General features: G+C 33.6%; 1 protein-coding gene across 2 annotated transcripts in view; it reads left to right on the top strand.

The window, feature by feature from the left end:
• LOC124362366 (segmentation protein Runt-like) overlaps positions 1-20,506 on the top strand; it is a 65,997-nt gene extending 45,491 nt beyond the window's left edge. For both annotated transcript variants that reach the window (XM_046816804.1, XM_046816803.1), the window contains exons 4-5: positions 17,909-18,112; positions 19,318-20,506. In XM_046816804.1, the coding sequence (XP_046672760.1) occupies positions 17,909-18,112; positions 19,318-19,826 (713 nt within the window). In that variant the 3' untranslated portion in view covers positions 19,827-20,506. The remainder of the gene's footprint in view (positions 1-17,908; positions 18,113-19,317) is intronic.
• The last annotated feature ends 307 nt before the right edge of the window (positions 20,507-20,813 follow it).

Below are 20,813 nucleotides of genomic sequence, written 5' to 3'. Positions count from 1 at the left end.
ATTAGATTCTGGGTCAAAGGTAAATTATCTTCAGCTCGGATTCAATATTGAGCTACTATCAATTTAAGTAGTTACGACCACAATCAAGTTAGTAAACCTGGAATTGTGAGTTGCAGCTAATTTTAATCCATATCCATAAATACATAAATCGCTCTAGTACAATATTATATTGTGAATGTATTTTAATAATGGATTTAGATACAGAATAAATAGGTTCAAACTGGATATTTTAACTTCTATATTACATTATACGATATTTATACTAATGAAGATCTTCGTACGAAAATCAAGATGCAAAGAAACAAAACTAATTGTCTAAAAACGTATAAATGTATAGAAGACGTCTGACTTGGAGGAAAATACGACAAAAATATAGAGTAAAATGTTGAAGAACAAGTTTGTAAGAACTTTAAGTAAACGTTTCCTGATTTAAATAAATAGTTATCAAGTGACGATTTGCCAATGTTAAACATTTCACTTAGCGTTTCTCAACGTTTTATAGATTAAGTGGTGAAGAGCAATTTTAAGTCCTAATTTCTCTGTGTCAAAAGTACATTTTTACTTTTTTAACGGTCCACGTTTATTAGAACTATTAAGGTTTTAAACGAGATTCATATCATAACTTATTAAGAGCATTGTGTTAGTAAATTTGCTGAAACTCATTACCCTTGGAAGAAATGAGGTTAAATTTTCAAAGGGTATCGCTTCCCGTGGTGTTCGCGCCACATCGTCTTGACATTTTAAGGCATCGACCTTCTAGGTTTTAGCCTAATCAGGATAAGGTTATCACACCAGCCTCTAATGATATCGTCGCACATGGTTAATAATGTGGCGTTGCCATTTAGCCGTTTTAAGGAAATTACAAATTGAGATTTTTAAGAACATGCCTCAACTTTTATGGGGATGGGGCGCGTTTATGGGGATTGTTACGGCAATAAGTTAGATAGAAGTTAAATGCTGTGAATAAGACAGGATTTGAACCTGTGGCGTCTCAAACCTAAGCTCAAATACCATACAACAACAATTATTGCAATCCGAAAAGTGCTATAGTTAACCTAATTGCAGATAGATATGTATTTCCAAAATTTTATTGGCTGATCGCTAGCGAAGCCTATTACTCGAGGGAAGGAAAAATATTCCTGTCTGTCTGTCCGTGCGATATCTCGAAAACGGATCGGTCTATAGACATGAAAATTTATATGAAACTTTATTTATGTATATGCAATATCGAGTTCATTTATAGTGCACATCACTTCATGGGATCTGGCTAAGTGTTAGCGAACATTTTTACATAGACATTATGGTAAATAGAATCGTACAGTATATACATTTAAAAACAAAATATAATTTGACATTCGTGATGTGAATAAACTTTAAATTTGACATGAAACTAAACTTCCACACATACAAAAATGAGTTATAGGCTGGTGCATGTCTAAACCATGGAAGTTAGATGAGTACACGTTGTATATAGACAAATTCTGATAATAATAAAGATTTAAATGTATCTTTAACAATATAACATTTGTTTAGTATTTTGCAGCTGCATAAGGCATTGGCACCAAACATTTTCTAACGATAGAAGCGTTTTATATAATAAATAATTAAAAACTAAATATATAAACAAGGAATTTACAACAGGACTACCAGCATGAGTTGTTTAGATCCTAATCATTAGGTTATTTGAGAGATGTTATAAATTAATTAGAAATAAATAAATAATGACCATGTTAAGAAACAAAAAACAAAATGAAAGATACTTTAAATAAAACAGGTGGATAAAATACGATATTCAAATGTAATTAAACTATAGATATTATTATTATATGTGAAAAACTATTTATAGGTGGCCATTACACAAGCATAGGGATTTAACCAATTTAAATTTGTAAATGAGGAGCAAAATCAGCACATGGTTCTGACCCTGATCTTAAGCGATAAGATACCCGTAGACTGTAAAGCGTCGCTTGGCAGACCTGAATATGTTAGTATGGTTGCCAGTTCTGTTGGCCAAACATGTTGCTATCGATTACTTTCATATAGTTGTTGTAAAGTCCGCATATCTCCTTTTGTTCATAGACTGTAGAAGCGTCACTTGGCAGACCTGAATATGTTAGTACGGTTACCAGTATGTTGGCAAAACATGTTGCAATGTTTACTTTAATATAGTTGTGTTTTGGTGTGAGTAAACAGTCTGTTTAACACTAATTATATACCAATAAACAATATATTTTAGACTCAGTTTAAACAATACAAACATTTTGTAACCTATAAATAATATGGCTTTATACAATATAATATTCGTAACTGAATTTAAACACGCACATCGTACTCAGAAGCAGTAATTCAAGAGGTATTTCATAGGATTAAACTTACGATTTAGCTAAATAATATCTCAACTAATAATATTATAAAATTATTTATTAACTCTTAAAGTGCTTATTTTATCAATATAATTAAATATAAAAAGTCACTGTTTTTCAACTCTTAATGTGTATAGTACTTTTAATATTTTTAAGTGTTAGTATTTAAATGATAAATAAAACTTTGCTAACCAGTGTCCATTAAAACTTATGGTGCTTTCACTTGCAAGGAAGTATTTGATTCAATTATTTGATTTAACCATTACTAAACCTTATAAACTATAATACATTTAACAATTTCATACATTTAGTATCGACTACGAGACTAATGGAATGTGCATAGTAAAATGAAAAATATACATTTTGATTTGATCAAAAGTAGTTATATATTAATATACTTAATTGTTTGTAAACTACAAATAAGTACTTTTTTTGTAAACTTTATTAAATAAATTCAAGAGGGTCGAACTTTTAAATCGATAGCAATTTAATGTATACTCATTGATAATTAATTCTAGTAAATTGAAATATTTTATGGATTTAAAAAATATTGGACTATTGGATATAGGACTTTTATAGCTGCAAGTTTTTCAGCCTATTTATATTTACTGATAGAAATTGATTTAACTTAATATCCAGTCCATGCATTACGTTTTAAAGTTTTAAAAAGTTAAGAAACATTAGACGTATTCAGAAAATTCCATCAAGTTGAAAGAAAATATTTGGTTAACTTTTGGGCTTTTCCAAAATCTAGATGAATTTTCTGTTAGTAAGAGTACTATTAAATTAATTCTTTATTCACTTATGTTTATTAGAATATTTAAAATGTTTATTGGTATTAAAACTTTTAATACTAATATTATTATTTTATTATTAAAAAATTACTTATTATGATAATCAAAAGTATCACTGCATTTTCTTTTTTTAATCGTTTGTAAATTTTCACATTTGTAACTGATAATTTAAAACTTAATTGAAGTATTTGTTAAACATAATTCTTTCAAGTATATCTGGTATATGTTAATTTATGTTAAATAATCTGTGTTAATAATTAGTTGCGTTTTTGCCTTTCCTCAAAACCTATGAACATTTTTATATATAGATATAAACTATTTTCCAATGCAGCTTAACACTTATTAGTACCATATAATCCATGTCAATTTGAAACGGTCGTCCTGAACTTATTTTAAATTGGATACATAAGATTTTTATATCACTGACTAGTTAATTCATTGTCTCCTAAATTTATTGATTAAAAATAGACGGAAAAGTATTAATTAAAATTTTTATTTTATTCTGCAATTACGAAAATTGAAAGTTAAAATTAAAAATAGAAAAGTATAAAATTGTAATATTATTATTATTAAGAGCCGTTAGCCAAAAAATAATTAATATAACAAATTTCAAGTCCGTAGCTCAATAGGAAATGCACCACATATGGTATAGTTGAGTATATAAGGGTAAGCGTGTCCACTAGCGCACCGCGGTGAGCCAAGGGCGAGCTAGCGGCAGTTTTTGCAGGCTCGCCAAGTCCGGTTACCACAGACCTCTAATCCTCCCGGGGCCTGACCGCTGCTTTTTGCCGGCAAACCCACACCAAAGGACTCAAGATTTGGGTGACCTCACTGAAATAATCTGATATATTCCATTCTTGAAATGATCCCGAATTTAACCGTGGTATTAAAAAATTGCAGTGTATCTTCTCGGACACGTTAGCACCATATTTATGATGTTCGGTGATTGTTATTAATTAATCAAATTAAATTTACCAGTTGAATGTAAGAAGGGAGTAGCTAAAGCTACATCGATAAATACTCAGAACCAATGTTTCAAGCAGACCTGAGTGGTTCTCTACGTACGTCTTTGAACATTTCACATAGCATACTTATTATTAATATGACAAATAAACTAAAACCCTTGTCAAACTTACATATTGTTAACACGTATTGTGGGATTAAGCCATTCAGTGTGCAATATAATAACAATGTAAGTGTTTTAGTTTATTTTTTAAATTAATTACAAAATTAATAAATAGCATACTTATTACATTTTAAATGTATATATTTCAATGCAAAGCCAATTTGAAATATTAATTACACAATTCAATACATTGCATTAAAAAACGTATTGTCACATTCAGATCTTTGCTAAAAAAGATAAATGTATACCATGGTTGGCGTGTATTTTCTGTTGAAATGTCACAATAAAACCCATTTGTGTGAGTAACAACTAAGTTAAACCATGGACTTTTAGATCAAACATAATTATTGCTGTGAATTATTGCAGTAGCATCGTCAAGTTATCTTGATAAACGTTAGAAAGCAGCAGAGACAGAGGACAATGTGTTTGGAGTTTGTGTTATGTGTTCTTTACTATTGTGTTAAATTCACATTTATTGACATATTTGGGAATTACACTTTTGATTTGCAATCATCCTTTGCAGATACAAAAATATTCTATAAATGCAAAATAAATATCAAATTAATTTACTTCGAGGTTCAAACCTTGACATGGTGGCTATTATTCTCCTTAAAAACGTAAGCACTTACCAAAAATATACCTAGAATGTGCCAAGGAAATATGTTCATTCTGATAAATAAATTTACCTGAAATCACTGGAAATTTAGGCCAAAATTGTAACAATATTATCCTGTAAGAAATACAGGATATCATGATAGGTTTTTAACCATGCTATCGAAATTTTATTCATAATTAAATTTAAAAAATCAACATATTATAATATTAACGTGTTTTCAACATGAAAAAGTGTGGATGAAAGGTATAGTTACTTTTTAAGATTTAATGAGTAAGCCTTAGACAGGATCAATTGTGAAATACAAGAACTGATATATTTACTGACATATGCCAGGTTAAACTATTTTATGCTCAAAAGCGCCTAATTTATGGTCATTTAAAAATCTCCTTACCGGAAAAACTGAGACACATTATTTTTAAAATGGGTAAATATTCTCTTTTCTGGTGAGAAATCGTAATACATAAGTTCTTGCGTGAATTTCCAAATCAAGAAAGATAACGCCGTAGTCAAGTGTCTCTACAGAAAGTTATATTTCGACTTATTAGAATATAAAGTTCACTATACAGATGACTATATACGAACAAAATACGACGAAAAGATTAAATACAGATAATGTATTCTTGGCTTACCAAAAGGTGACTATCATTGTATGGCGGGTCTTTCAAGAAATTCGTTTGAAATAAAATGTTTCTGTTGTGAAGACCGACAAAGCGTACTTTATACATTACTTCATGTGTATGTTTAACGGCTCATCTAAAGGTATCTGAAAATAAAGTAGAATTAAGTTCTCTAAACGTTACTTCAAGTTTGAGTTCTTAAATAATGATGGCATATAACAAAATAAATACGTAATGATTCCACATGATCTTAATCGGGTAATTCTTTTAAATAACCCAACGTTAATAGCGTGATATTAAAGATGTGTGCACCTCAACTGATAAAAATAACTAGAAAAGGGCAAAATTTAAAGAAACCAGTGTTATACTCGTTATCCCGATATTTTGATTGCTGAAAATGATGCTTATATCTTTATTTGAATATTTGGTTTATCGTGGATCCAGCCGGCAAAAGTTAGCAAGAGGGCCCAAGTAGTCAGCATAAAGCTGTAAGTTAAAATGTCCAATTTGTAAAAATAAGAAAAATAAGGATGTCGTATTAAACGAATTATCTAATGGGTTCCTTGGTTAATATTTTTGATCAATGTCCATTTTAAGAAATCACATTAAATTATTTCGAGACAATACCGGGTTCTCACTTATACAACATTTTATCTAACAAGGTCTTGGAGTAAGGAAGTGCATGTTTCAAAAGGGTAATTAATAACGAACTAAATAAAAAAATAATAAAGATTTAAACTTAAAAAAATTGTGCATCACTAAATTTAACTAAAATATCTTTTTTAATAAACTAGGATACAACACTACAAGCCTATACAGTTCAGTCCTAGTACCACACAGTGTTGCTATCTCGCGATGATTTGAATAATCACGATCTCCCCTGTAGTGAGGATTGATCGTCAGCGGGGTGAAGGGTTGTGGAGAGGGGAGGGAACTGGACAATGGCTATCAGCACACTCTGGAAGGGTTAACGTGAGCCACACATGTAGTTAGTACAACCCGTTGCCACCAGGTCGCGACACCTGCCCTACATACCGCCATTTCGCCTCAGACTCCTCTGTGCCCTAGTTATTTCTTACCACCCGATCGCCATCAGACTCCGACTGTTTCCTTTTATTTTCTTCAAGAGTTTTATCCAGTCCACTCTGAACGAGCAATTCGAAGGACTTCAATTGAATCACAATATTTTGAACATTGTGTTCTCCGCTCTTTTTGTAGTCACATGTGATAAATAAAGTAAAAGTAATAAAGTATATGTGAGTAATAAAACGATAACAATCTAGGTTACAAATTCATCAGTGACCCAAATCACTAACTGTATTATAATTTAATGTTCCAGAAACATACATTTTGTAAATATTAAATAAAATGCAATTCCCTTTCATTTTTGTCATCACTCTTTATTATAGAATAATAATCCAAATACAGTTATTTCTACATAATTCGTAACTAGCTCTAAACATAACGTAGATCAACATACAGGACAGCAACGGCCAACATAAACACACAAAAAAAATCTAGGATAACAGTGTTGGATAATTAAAAATATATTTATATCTCAGAGTGAGTTTAAATGGTAGACACTATCTCGCTTTGCTCACTTCTTCAACAACAGAAGACACTCACATAAACCAACACACGTGCGCTGTCTAGTACAAACCATTCTTATTCTGATCTATAAAAACCTATAGTACATTTATTTATAGTTTTGAAACACTGTTTTATTTATTATTGATTTAAGACTGCTAAGTTTAAGTTATAGACGTGTGGTATCTCTTAAACTACAAAAAGCCAGTAATAGTACACCACTTCCAAAATCATATATTTGTGTGTGTGTTTAAATTCCAGTGTTCTCGAGAGTAGGTACACAATAGGAACAATAGTAGCACGTCAACGCGTTCTCTTAGAAAAGTGCATCCTGCTTATACAACAGTTTCCTGGCCTAATGCATCAAGTCTAAATCGTCATGGCGTCGTACACTAACCACGGTCTGAAACATTACTTGAAGACCAATGATCAATCAAGGCGCATGATACTCGAAAAGAAGTATAAAAGGAGAAGTGAGAAGTAACTATCACTAAGACACAAACTAGCCCTGAGGATTGTTTAAAGGCGTATCCGTGTCCGGATTTGCATTCTCCATAACACCTGTTAGAGATTACAAACAGGTGCGCCGTTTTGTAACACAAGTGAGATAATGATCTTAGTCTAATTGTCACTTTCTACATGTGCATAGATCTCATCAAATGCAATAAAGCGACGGTCGGTGTATTAAAAGTTTGACACTACTGATTATAAGATGTTCTCTGGTCACTAACAAGATTTGAAACTGCATAATGTCCAATCCGAACTAAAATTCGATGCTGCTGTGCATCTGTAGCCTCTCGAGCAATTCAGTATATGAGATACTTGTCTCCATATTTCATACAGAGTAATTTCTCTTTATTTCACGTTGACCACAGGGGCGCTTGGATCGACTACTTCTTCCAGATAAAGGTTTACAAACTTGGGTCGACCACTGTCTCTAATGAGAAAGGCCTAATAAATATTCAATGTTTTATAGAATGAGTTCTTTTTCTGTAAGGTGAAGTTGAGCAGTCGAAATTAAGAGTTCTTTGTATATAATATTAGAACCTTGTAATTCTTAATATAAACAGCAATATAGAATTAAAACATTGTAACTGGTCGAAAATAGTCCAATTTCGGCTAAAAATCAGGGAAAACATAAACTTAATTGTAAGTATATGTATGTATAAACGTCTTAGCAGATTAAAACTAAAACAATCCTCAATAGGACAACTACTAAAACAAAGTATATAAATAAACTAAAGTAAAAAATAAGATTTCCTGAAATCCCCTGTATGTCTCTATTGATATTACTACTGAACCTGTCACATTTTTTACAAATTTTTACATTCTGATGCTTCTTAAAAAGGTAGATGTTAAATATTAATACAACGAGAAAAGATGTGTAAATTTGTGTATTAACTATAAATTATATATAATCCTGTAATAAAATCAAAATAGCAACTAGTTTAATATCAGAAAAGACTCAAAATCCATTACAAGTTTTCAAAATATTTTGTACGTTACATATTAACGTTTACAATAATAATTGATTTTAGACATTCAACTATTCAACAAAAGGTTTAAAATTATGCCTTAAACTGACGAGGTAAATGTGTCATCATATCAGTTAAATGCAAATTTCAAACAAAATTTTATTGAAAACTTAGAGACCCAATAATAGCACTTAAATAGCAAAATTTAGTGTGCATTAAAATGTTTATATAATTTCCACAAATAAACATTCCCCTGACGTAGTTAAATGATTATTAGACATATAAAACCGGCAACTCATATTATAAATACATTCCCAGAATATTGCACTATTTTTTCACATTTCACTTATATTTTTGAATTATGAACCCCAATAGTGAAAGGGGTAAGCGCGTAACCAACCATATTTCCGACGCGGAAGGAAAGCGCCACGCTAAGGAACATAAAGCAAGGCAGGCAATGATCCGCCCCGATGTAAGGGGTGAGTGCAAATTCTAATAGTGTGAGGAAATCGAGTTTGGAGTTGGTAGTATGTAAGGTAATGACGTCAGCGCGCCTGGTGGCAGGCGGTAACTGGATTACTGATGAGACACCTTCCCGCCTCTCCCTCCAGTCGCACCTAGCATATGTCGCTGATGGGCCTCAAGGCCTAGTATTTCCAGCGTTTATACCTATACCGGTCTAAGAGGTTCATTGTCCTATTTTAACGCTGTTGAAATACATTTTTGGAAATGTCTTCCAAGAAGGAATATACATATTCGCAAAAAGTAGTATTACCATCCGTTGCTTGTGTATTTCTTAATTCAACAAGAATATCGTTCCATACGTTGAACATTGGAACTCATTTTTCTCATTCTATCTCAAAGATAACAAGATAATATTCATGCTATAAAGTTTTGAAAATAAAACAGATAGTAATTTTTGCTTTCATTCACATATATTAATAATAAGTCAATACTTAGCAATTTTTAAACAGTCAGAAAAATCTAATGCTATTTTAGGAGTACCTCTTGTAATTTTTGTTGTTAACCAACAGATATTGAGACTTTAGTAACTACAAGATGAAACTATTACGCAGCATGAGCGCAAGGATACGCTGTGCAGTATAGTGCAACTCAAAGATTAGTTGAGTTCTAAATACTCCATCAGTCACTAAGTACGGGTGGTTTAAATGGATTCAAACCTTTTATAATAATTTCCTGACTGTAAGGATAAACTGAATTGCTACAACTGCACATGCAGATACATTCGTGATAGAATTAATACAAGCTTAAGTCATTCCCTAAAGAACTAGGTTTTTAAATAATTATAAGAAACGTGACAAAATTCTGGGAATTTTTATAGTAATTGGGAAATTGTCAATGTTTTATTTTTTGAATAAAATTAGTTAGCCTATAGTAATATTTTGTTCACCCTAATCAAAACTTGTAAGCAAATCCGAATGCATGGACATATTAGTTGTGAGATTACTTAAGGAAATTGAGGAATTTTGGTGTGAAAAACTATTTACAATCTTAATATGATATGACCTTCCGAGTAACAGTTCAAGTTCCTGAGCTTGACCGGAGTAAAGAGAATAAACCTATACGAACATTTTGGCATATCAAACAGCCATTTCAGTCTCAAGATTCCCGACGACACATCTGTATTACTTGATACCTCTGATAAAAGTTCTTCACCGGAAAAAAATAATAATACCAAGAACTTCTGTGTCGGACAATGATCTCGTGGACACTATGGTTAACTTCCTTTGAGCTACATACGCAGGGCTTGTCAGAGGGAATTGGACGCTGGCTGGGGATTTGGCCAGCGTCTGCTGGACGTTTTTTTCCCGATTCTAGGTAGTACCTTCTCAGTGCCCTGTTGAGAATTAATTCTGTTAATTACGAGATTGCTTGCCCTGCCACACGGAGAGCTGAAGGTTTCGGTTTGTCCACAAGCCCGTTGAGCCAGTATGTAATTAGGGGACACATTGCTTAAGATTTCACGTAACACCGACCAATTATTCTTCGATGACCTGGGGTAGTTTTCCTCGTAGAAGCGTACCATGAGAAACCTAGTAGTCATATCTTTGTTCAGATGTAGTCACCGAACCACAGTACTAAGAGAGAGATCCAACGATCTGACTTTCGCAACCCTTTTCTGCTAAACATCTAATTGCAACAAAGATAGCAATTAAAAATATTCTACTTTAATATTAGTTTTGTTTAAATCCCATAACAAACACCATATAGAACAAAATTCATCTTAGTAATTGTATAGTCACACCATACTACTTTTTTTGAGTTTTGAAGTTGTTTGTTGACTGGTTTCTTAGTAAACAATCACCGATGTAAAATTTTAAAAGCATTATTTCTATAAACTTAATTGTTTATATAGAAAATAACACGATGGATGTTCAGTGTGAAACATAACAAGGTCGTATTAAACGTTTCAGTAATGTAAAACAAAAACAAAAAAACAAAAAAACAAGTAAGTGTTATTTAGTTTTATTTCCCTGAATATAACTATAGCATAGATCCATGTTTTTTAAGACAGCGTGTAGAATGTGTAGTTGGGAGCGAGTGAAGGTACAACATGCACAGTATGTGAGGTGACAGGGGCGCCCCTAGCGAGAGACCCCGTAACCTGATTACGCGGGAGACATCTTGGTACGCGGCGAGCATACATTACGCCCCCCTTCCCCCGACCACCCACCGGATCCGCTGCGCGTATCATAGTTACCAGTTAACTGGAAAATACTTCGCACATCATCCACCCCACGTGTTTACCTGGTTAGTGGAATTCCTTCTCACACCTGGTTTGAGGAAAGAGCTTTACACTCTGTTAGCGTTTTCGGATCCCGTCATACGTCATTAGGAGAATATAGAGCCTGTGCTTGTCTGTAACGGGATATGGTAAGACTCGTGTTTGAAGATTCCAAATCACATCCAGATCCTTCTTATATATTTTGTGGCACAGTTCGTAGTCACGTGTAATTAACTTAATCGATCGTTCATGTCACCTTTAAAAATGATTACTTAAGGAGAGATAATAGATTTGTAACTGCTTACTACTATACGAACAATACACTCGTGGATTTATATCAGTAATGATTAGTTTCCCAATCGCTTATCTTTGCTCTGTTTTGTTAACCTTTCATTTCAATTAATCCCAAACATTGATAAATATGATTCTTTATATAAAAAGAAAGTAGTCGTTCCCTCCGCGTTTCAAGTCCAATCCTCTGGCAAGTCTGAACTCCATTAACTTTTTGCTAGGCCTTTAAATAGTCTTTAATGGGCCTTAAATGGGCCTGCCGAAAAATCAGATATATCGGTAGGCCTGCCGTGTACGTGCGATTATTAATTTAATCATTGTGGATTATTGTACAGATTCTTTTTTATGGAATATTTGATATGTAGTTCATACTTTTGTATGTTTTCTCTTTTGTATTGAATATATAATTGATTGACTTTACAGAAAATTTACTTATGGTAATACACAGTAAATCTTTATTGGCTTTAAAGAAAAAACAAAATATTTTAATTAGTTGCCTTGGTATAACAAAGTATAACCTTGGGCACATTAAAAAAATGTTTTAATTATTTATTTACATTTATTTGTAACTTGTTTACAATAACATATATTTTTGTAACACTTAATAATGTTAAATGTTCTTGCAAGTCACTATGACTACTAATTAACATTAACGCCGACATAAATTCGAATGGGGTAAATAAACTTAACAAAACAGTACAACCGAGTTGTCTCATATTGGTACTTAATCAGTACCAACTATACGTATAAAGTATGCTTTCGTTTCTTTAAGATTGTACTTTTTAATTCAGTGTTACAAAACTTTAACGAAAGACTGATTTAAACATAAAACATTACTTTAATATTACTTTCCGTTAAGGAAACTGAATCCTTTATCTGAAAGAGAGAATGCTGTCGGTTCAGGTGACAATGTCTCGCCGGTGTTGCCAGGAATCATAAGGCGGCCGGCACCACGGGGGAGCAATCACCAGTGGAGGCAGGAGAGAGAGCGAGAGAGTGAGAGAGAGAGGAGGCGAAGCGAGCGTAGCGCGCCGCGTGGCTTGGACAGCAACTAATGAGGCCCGGCTGCTACAAATTGCCTCCCCCAGACGTCCCGTTCACCCCCGGCCCTGCTTTTTACCCTGGAAGGGGTCGGGGTGGCAGCTCCTCTGTGTAAAAGAGAATTTCAAAGCAGGCAAAAGGCGCAATTATAGAGGTGGGGAGGTGACCAGAGAAATCCTAATCGATAATGTGGTCCTGTGGGAGGAAGACGCGACCGGGGCTGGACAAAAACAATTAGGGCAGAATTGGAACAACTGCTTCGCCGAGACGAGTCAGGGTGTTTGTCTTGACGGTCGAGTTGAATGTTCTGGCGTCAACAGTGTTATCTTCTCTGTTACTTATTCCTTTTCCTTTGTAAAAAACTGACTGACAGTCAACACTGTTGAGGTTATCAGATCGAACGCCTAAAACAGCCAACAACATACAATTAACAAAGGCAGCTAATAGAATATCATCGTTGTAATACTAAACTGACCTATAAAAAACATCCACTCTGTATGAAATAAGCAGCGCGAAAATACTTAAATGGTTGGGATCTCCGGTTCCAGTTTCCAGTTCTGTAAATATGTGACGGAAGGTTTCGTGAAACTTTTTGTAGGACGACTATATGGAATACGTTAGATTTGTCTGTTGCTCTCTATTCATGCAGTCCAATTAAAAAAGCTCACAGTTTCTTAAAAACTTATTATTACAATATTATTCAATTGTATTTCTATACCTATAAGTTATTTATAATATAGTTATATATAATAATATTCAAATGTATATATATATTTATATATTTAAATGTATCTGAATGTATATTAATTTAATTTAATCATAAATATGCATTTACAATTAAATATATATTTCTAATAACTGTCTTAATTATCAAAATTGATATATATAAATTAAAATGGATTAAGGAATTAAAAGGCTAGTTATCTATAGTTTGGGATCAATATTGTATTGATTCTTTTATTGTAAAAACACAATTCAGAGTATCCCTACTGATTGTTGACTTCATATCATGTTCATGGAAAATACTTTAAGTCACAGTTACCTCTTAACATATAATTAGGTATAAATAACATTATAAATACATGTAAGTGTTTTGCTTTGATTATATTTTAAAATCAATGTAAACTATATAAAAATATATTTAGCAGAAGTAATGAAATGTATTTCAGGATAGTTTACAAATTTAATAAAAACTTTACGCTTTTTTTAAACCCATTGTCCTTTCTTTTGAAGACCTAACAATATTATTCGCGTGTGATATCATAATTTACACATAAACAGCTGTAAGAGGAGGATGTGATGCGGAGTGAGTAAGATTTTAGTTGCCGGGTTCGCCGCTAGGTGGTGCGGGCAGCCAGTGACAGCGAGGAGGCAGACTTGACAAAGTATCCAGATATAATTAAAGGCTCGGATGGCACAGACAGGATTAGTGCTTGTCGTTCTGAGGAAAGCAGCTTAGCAACCCTTTCAGCCAAGGAAATCCGCTCTCTCTAGCTTCAGCTCCGGATCCGGGCTCAGGATATTTTATAGCTCACATTGCGTATTTGTCCTTATCCATCGTGGAACTGAATAAACTGCGCCATTATTTTTGGAGTATGTCAACACTCTTAAATATAAAATGCATTCGCTTCATTTTAATTGTGGGTATAATGTAATTAAACATTTAAATCTTCTGTTCGATTTAACGTCACATTTCCTATTTCCAGTATAGTGATAGATTAACACTAGTACTTTATATCTTAAGTTAAGAAATAATAATCATTTGCAGTAAAAATATACTCGTAAAATATAGAATAGCAAATTTGATACATTTCTCTTATAGTAAGAGGAAGTAGGAAGTGACAAGACATTTTACAGACACGTGCCGTGCAAAACGCTATACTACTACATACACCCTGTAACTGAATTGCCTATCTTGCGCCGTCCTTTTTGGAAAGTACTTTTTGCACTATTATATATTCCAAGACGTCTCATTTTACTTTTTTAATTATTTTAAAAATTGTTTTCGAAACATATAATTGTTTCAATTCGTATTTTAAGTTATTATATCATCTAATCCCTTGTATCTAGTTAATAAAATACCTACAAATAATAATTAATATTGTTGTTTTTCAAAATATATATTAAATTATTTATTAAAAACGAAAGAGTTAAAATGTATGTAAAACTATCTGTAAATAAATATTTTAATTATTTAAATATGATTTTAATAGTTTAGAGTGTTAGTTTTATTTTTACGTAAGCTCAAAACTTCAGCTTACGGTTTTCCAAAAGCGTCTTCCTTATTGTGATTAATACCTGCTTCGTTTACTCTAAGACGTTTTCGAGTTTAAGATGTTGTTGAAGTCTATTTCGGAAAAGTTGCTATGACGGCAATAAAGCAGTAAAAATAATAAAGGGAAGTGTGAATAGATTGTGGCGCGAAGTGGAGGCCGTGCGGGACGAATGCAGTGAGCTGTTAAAACAATAATGGTGTGTGATGATGAAGGAAAGCAAGATGAAGCCAAGATAAGGAAGGCGGGAGGTGGTTCACGGATGGTGTAGGGGAAGGGGTGGGGGAGGGGTCTGTGGCACGCTATTGGTCCCCGCAAAGCGTCACCGCGCACCGCATTTCCCCTTAACTCCTTCTCCGGCCCCTGAAATATTGGTCAATCATCAACTAACCCGGCACACAAGAAATTTCATTTTCCAATTGCCTCCGTCGTAAATGAAATAAAAGTTTCTGCCATTTAACCCAGTTCGGTTCCAAGACTGTGGGGATGGCTGGGCTTTATTGTTTTCTTTTTAACCCCCTCCCCCTTCAGGAAGCAAATGACCCCGTTTACCACCCCCCTCACCTCAGCAGTATGGAAACATCATGGCCCCGAGTGTTCCTTCAAAGTTGCCTTTTATAAATGAAGTACTAGAAATATATATATATTTATCACAGTTCATGGTTTATGTAAGTTACTTACCAAATAAAGAGTACACTGTACCCTGTTACTCGATATTGTCTTGTTGTGAGTAACTGTACTGTACCAGCGAAAGTTGTAGTTTACCTTTAAAACAAACTAAATGGGTATTCAATAATGGAAAACTAGTAATCGTCATGGCTTTATTCAGAGAATAATTCTAACTTATTCTTTTTATATTTTATTAATGAGGTTGAAAGTTAAAAATAAAATCAATATGTTTTGTATGTAGTAAATATACACTTACACGGGTTTCAGGAAAACATAAAATAGTTCGTTGTGTAGAGCGCCGCGCCGGGCAAAACGCAATCGGACTACACCCTGTATCTACATTGCCTATCTAGTGCCGTCTTCTCTCAAAGTTTTCAAATGTATAAAGCAATGTTATGTTGTATTGAGTAACCAATTATACTACCTATAGTAATTATAATTTCAAAAAAGAAAGTAATTTTACTATATATTCTTATGTTAATTATTCAGTTGTATGAACGGAAAAGACGACCGTTAAAATAATTGTATTAACAAGAACAAGTAGTTCTAAAGGAATCACCTAGAAAACAAGAAGAATATATTTTTTGGAAGAAATATATTCTAACAGGTTTAAGAAATCATACTTTAAAATATTGACAGTTCAGGTTTGTAATAATAAGGAATAATTAAAATGTTTGAACTAATAATTAATTATGGAAGAACAATCCATCCAATCAGAAAGGTCATATACCACTAATATATCGTACTCATTTGTAAAGTTTTCTTTTTTATACTGTTTATAACAAAATTACATTCATACTTAGATTATATAATTATAACATGAGTGTGTGTAGCAGTAAATTTAAGGAAATTCAAAACTTTAACTCTGTCATTTAGTATAGTTATTTCCAAACTAAATCATTAATTGTAAATATGAAAAAGAATCGGTGGACAAAAATTAAGCGATCTGTGAAGTAATTGCCAAGAACATAATTCTCATTAGACAAGTGAGAGATCTGAGTAGGCTATTGTCACTTATATATACTTGATATTAATTGTCATTTAAAATGTATTTGCAGTGATTTATAAAAAATAATCGATGGATTAAGCGATCTGTTGAATAATCGTGGGCATTCTCTGCCGGCGAATGAGTTACATTCACCAATATTATTGATATTAAGTTAGGCTACACTACTGCTATTATTTCAACAGCTATTTAAAACTGTCGATAGAACAATATATAACTAATCCATATTACATAATAAATTTGTGTTAATTAACACCGTGTATTTAAATAAACCCAGATTAGCACACTGAGTACATTACCAATTGTTTTGATTGCGATGATAACAAACGCCGAAACTCGACCATTGTTTAAGTGTTCAAGTTTCGCTAAATGCTTTCGGGGTGGAAATATATTTGTCACAATATCAAAGGCGGAGAATATTTCACCGGGGGTCTGTCAAACAGTTATGCAAGGGTTGCGACATTTGCGAGTCGCCTTACGACCAAGATACGACCTTCATCCGCCCCTCCTTGTCAAAATATCACATTTGTGACCTTTACAACCCTTCCCTTCCTGTGATCTTGACGGGTGTGTGGTGTCTTGACGCGGAGTTGTGCCGCTACCCCGCGCTCCCCTGGACATTTCCACCGTCAGTAGGGGCTGGTCTCTCGGTAGTTTCTATGCATATAGGACTCATTACCTACTGTGAAATAATAACTATTTAAAAAATGTACATTGTTATTTAATAACACAAAACATTTATTTATTTAATGGTACTATCTGCACTAAATAAAACTAACCACAGAATTCCATTCTATTGTTTTAAATTGTTTCCTTAGATTTTTATCAGGATTGAGTTAAATTAAACTAAATTGGATTCTATAAGTTAAGTAGTTTAAGTAGTTGATTCATCGTTTAAGGTAAAACAACTATATACGAAATGAGCTGATTCAAGGGAGGCTTTATTTTGAAATAAAACGATGACATTGAATACATTCCCAGTTACAAATTATTTTAAATACTATTTCATTGCTACCAGTAGATTTTTATGTGTCTCTATAGTAATATGTTCATTGTATATACAGCATTATAACATATTCTAAAAATATTCTTAAAATTTTTTACCATCGTTCTAATCCATTCAATGAATATTTATTTTAATTTCCTTATGAAAAATTATTTTCATCTAAGCCATTTCATAATTTTAATGATGTTTTGGAAAGTTCCTGTTTTTGAAGATGTTCCAATCAATAATTAAAACATTTGAAAAATTATTATTACTTCATATAAATGTGATTGAATTCATGATTGGCTTTTCCCCACAGGAATGGCTCACCACCTGAGTATGGGAGCTGGGGAAGGGCCTTGGGGCAGCGCGTTTACGAGAGGCCTTGGAGCCTACCCGCCACCGTACCTGCCGCCCCATTGTGGGGCACCTCCAGGGCTCCACCCTCCACATTTCCCCAGTGCCAGGATGTTGGCGCTGTCTGCAGCTGCTGCAGAACACTCACTTCATCCTTCAGCGAGAGGTAATCTATTACTGATGAAGCACTAACTGTGAAGCAATGTATCAATATACTCTATTAGTATAGGAATGTGGCAAATATAGTAAACTCACTTTCTAAAAGAGGCGTGAAAGATCTAATAAAAATTACTGATCAATATTGATGAAAAACTCCACATACCTAACAATTCCTAATTGGATATTCCATGTCTGCTAATGACTTGTTTTACCACTGTAAGGTGTTGTTAGTCTTGTTCAAAGTTTCAGAGAAGTAATAACACTGTTTGTGGTGACAAAATGTCATCAGGATGAGAAGATAGCTGGAAAACCAGTGGGTCTTGAATAATAACTGGGATTGTATTTAATTAGGTAAGAAGTCAAGCTTAATGAGCAAATATTGTGTTTGAAGGTTATCGAAAAGTCTTATGCATGTGTGCGTTGCAAAGAAGCCATGTTTTGAGAAGATTATCCACTGACGTTTCTGTGAGTTTTTAAGTCATGTGTATTGAGGGTTTCCAGGATTCTAAAGTTCTGCAGATTCTTATGGGTTCTTATGAGGTAGAACAGAGTTGGTAAAACGTGTGTAAGCTACTGTTGAGGAGGGATAAACGCTCAAGGAATTGCCCATTGGGTTCACTTAGAAGTCTCAACAACTTTATCATGTGATATGTATGTATCTCCACGAGTTCATTGAAAAAGCTGATGAGTTTCTCAACTGCTAACGGAATAGCTAGGTCTGATTAATGATTTGGAGAATAATCATGGTATATTCTGTACCGCCATGGCTTTCTGTTTACAGAGGTCCTTGTAATATTGTTTTGGAGACTTCTTACGATATCGTGCGAAACTTCCATTATAATAGTGAATAAATTAAAGTTCACTGTTGTCTTTTTTTTAGAATATGTCACATCTACTTGGATGAGAAATAGAAAAACACTTACCAATTCTAAATCGTTGGAAAAATATTGAATATGGTGTCAGGTACAGGCTTTGTTATGGAGGACATGGTGATGTTCTTGTGATTTACCATGTAATTTTATAAATTTAATTTAATGTATCGTGTAAAGAAACAAATTAATAACTCTTGTAAATTATACTATTACGTTTCACCTAAATACAGCATGGGGTCCATAACCATAACATTAAAATGCTTACTTTAGTATATTAAGATTTAAGAATAAATTTCGTTTTCCTATACATGGTTTAAATGTGATATATTTTCTGTTACAGTAACCGAGGCAATTAGATCACCTGATTCGGAACCTTTGGGACCAATCAGCGTGAGCGTGACACCGGATCGGAAGTCGCCACCTCCGGACCCCCACCCGGGACTACTGACCACGGCACGTCGAGCCAGGAAGCGTTCGTTGTCTCCTCCAGAGCCGCCTCGACCTCCCGACGCCCCGGTATCTTCGACATCCTCAGGGTCCGCCGAGCAGCGCAGCGTGTCTCCCGTGTACCCTACCAGCCCTCCACTGCCCTTCCACCCCAACCCGGCCTTCTTCAGCCTCTTCCTCAACGCACCCTTGTTGCAGCCCTCACAGTGGTTGTACTCACAGCTTCATCCCTACAGCCACTTTCCTTTTAGACAACCGCCACCCGAAGACAGCTCCGACTCGAGGAAGACATCCCCTAGTTCTCCCAGCCCTGTGCGGACAAAATCTCCCTCACCACCGCCTTCGTCAGCGCCCGAGTCTAAAAACACTTCGAGACATTCTGATGTATGGCGTCCGTATTAGTGGCTGCGGTAGTTTGGAAATTGTACATTATATGACTTATATAAAGATAGGTGACAAGAAGAAAGTGAAAGTGAAATGATAAATGAAAGCTTTAGAGACTAGTGACTTTATAAATAACATTGATCACGGAAAATGACTAGAAAATTAACCTCATAGTCAACACCATGCTCAAATTGCTAAAATCTTTTCAAAATATGGTGTTTTAGAGCCAGGAGAAGTGAAATATACGACAAGTTTCAAGAGGTGTAATATGTGATTATCTTTAGACCGTTTAGTTATAAAGCAAATTGTTTAAAAATTTCAGTAACCTTTTTATTCAAAAATATGTATTTAAAGTATTTTTTCGTTTAATATTTTTAACATTGTAAACTAATGTTTTTAGCCTACGTAAATGTTTTTCACGCAAACTTTAATATAAAAAGACTAGATTATTTTATGACTATTCGAGCTATTTATTTCACAGTTAATAGATTGTTGGCTCAATAGATTTTAATATGTGGTGGCACTTTGATGCATCTGAAATACAGCGTGTAAATTTGTCACGATTTGTTGAAAATTCACTATTTTCCCTTACTGTGTATTATTTGTTTTATACCCAAACTGGTGTTGTATTTATGTAAATATATGGAGTTACCTTTTGTGTAAAAATTATACTTAGGCGATTGTATTTACGATTAAAGGATAAGTTGTAAATGTAATTATGAAAAGTTTTGATTATTTCCTATGTATTTTCCAAGAGTATACTTTACATAAGATGGCCAAACATCAGTTGTTGAAAATAATTGTTCCATAGTCGTATGTTAGTAAAATTAAATAACAGAAATTTAAATTCCCAATGCTATATTTAATTTGAAAGAACAAGACGCATTTGATGAACCTTCGTTTCCATATAGGCAACTTTGGGTTCGATGATTGAGCATGTTCTTCCATGAGATTTGGCTTAACGTTAGCTAAACCTATCTATCCACAAGGTGTAGACTAAGATGC

The sequence above is a fragment of the Homalodisca vitripennis genome, chromosome 5 (assembly GCF_021130785.1).
Source record: "Homalodisca vitripennis isolate AUS2020 chromosome 5, UT_GWSS_2.1, whole genome shotgun sequence".
In the NCBI taxonomy this organism is placed as follows: Eukaryota; Metazoa; Arthropoda; class Insecta; order Hemiptera; family Cicadellidae; genus Homalodisca; species Homalodisca vitripennis.
The sequence above is the reverse complement of the archived record's forward strand: the minus strand, read 5'-3'. Positions and strand labels throughout refer to the sequence as shown.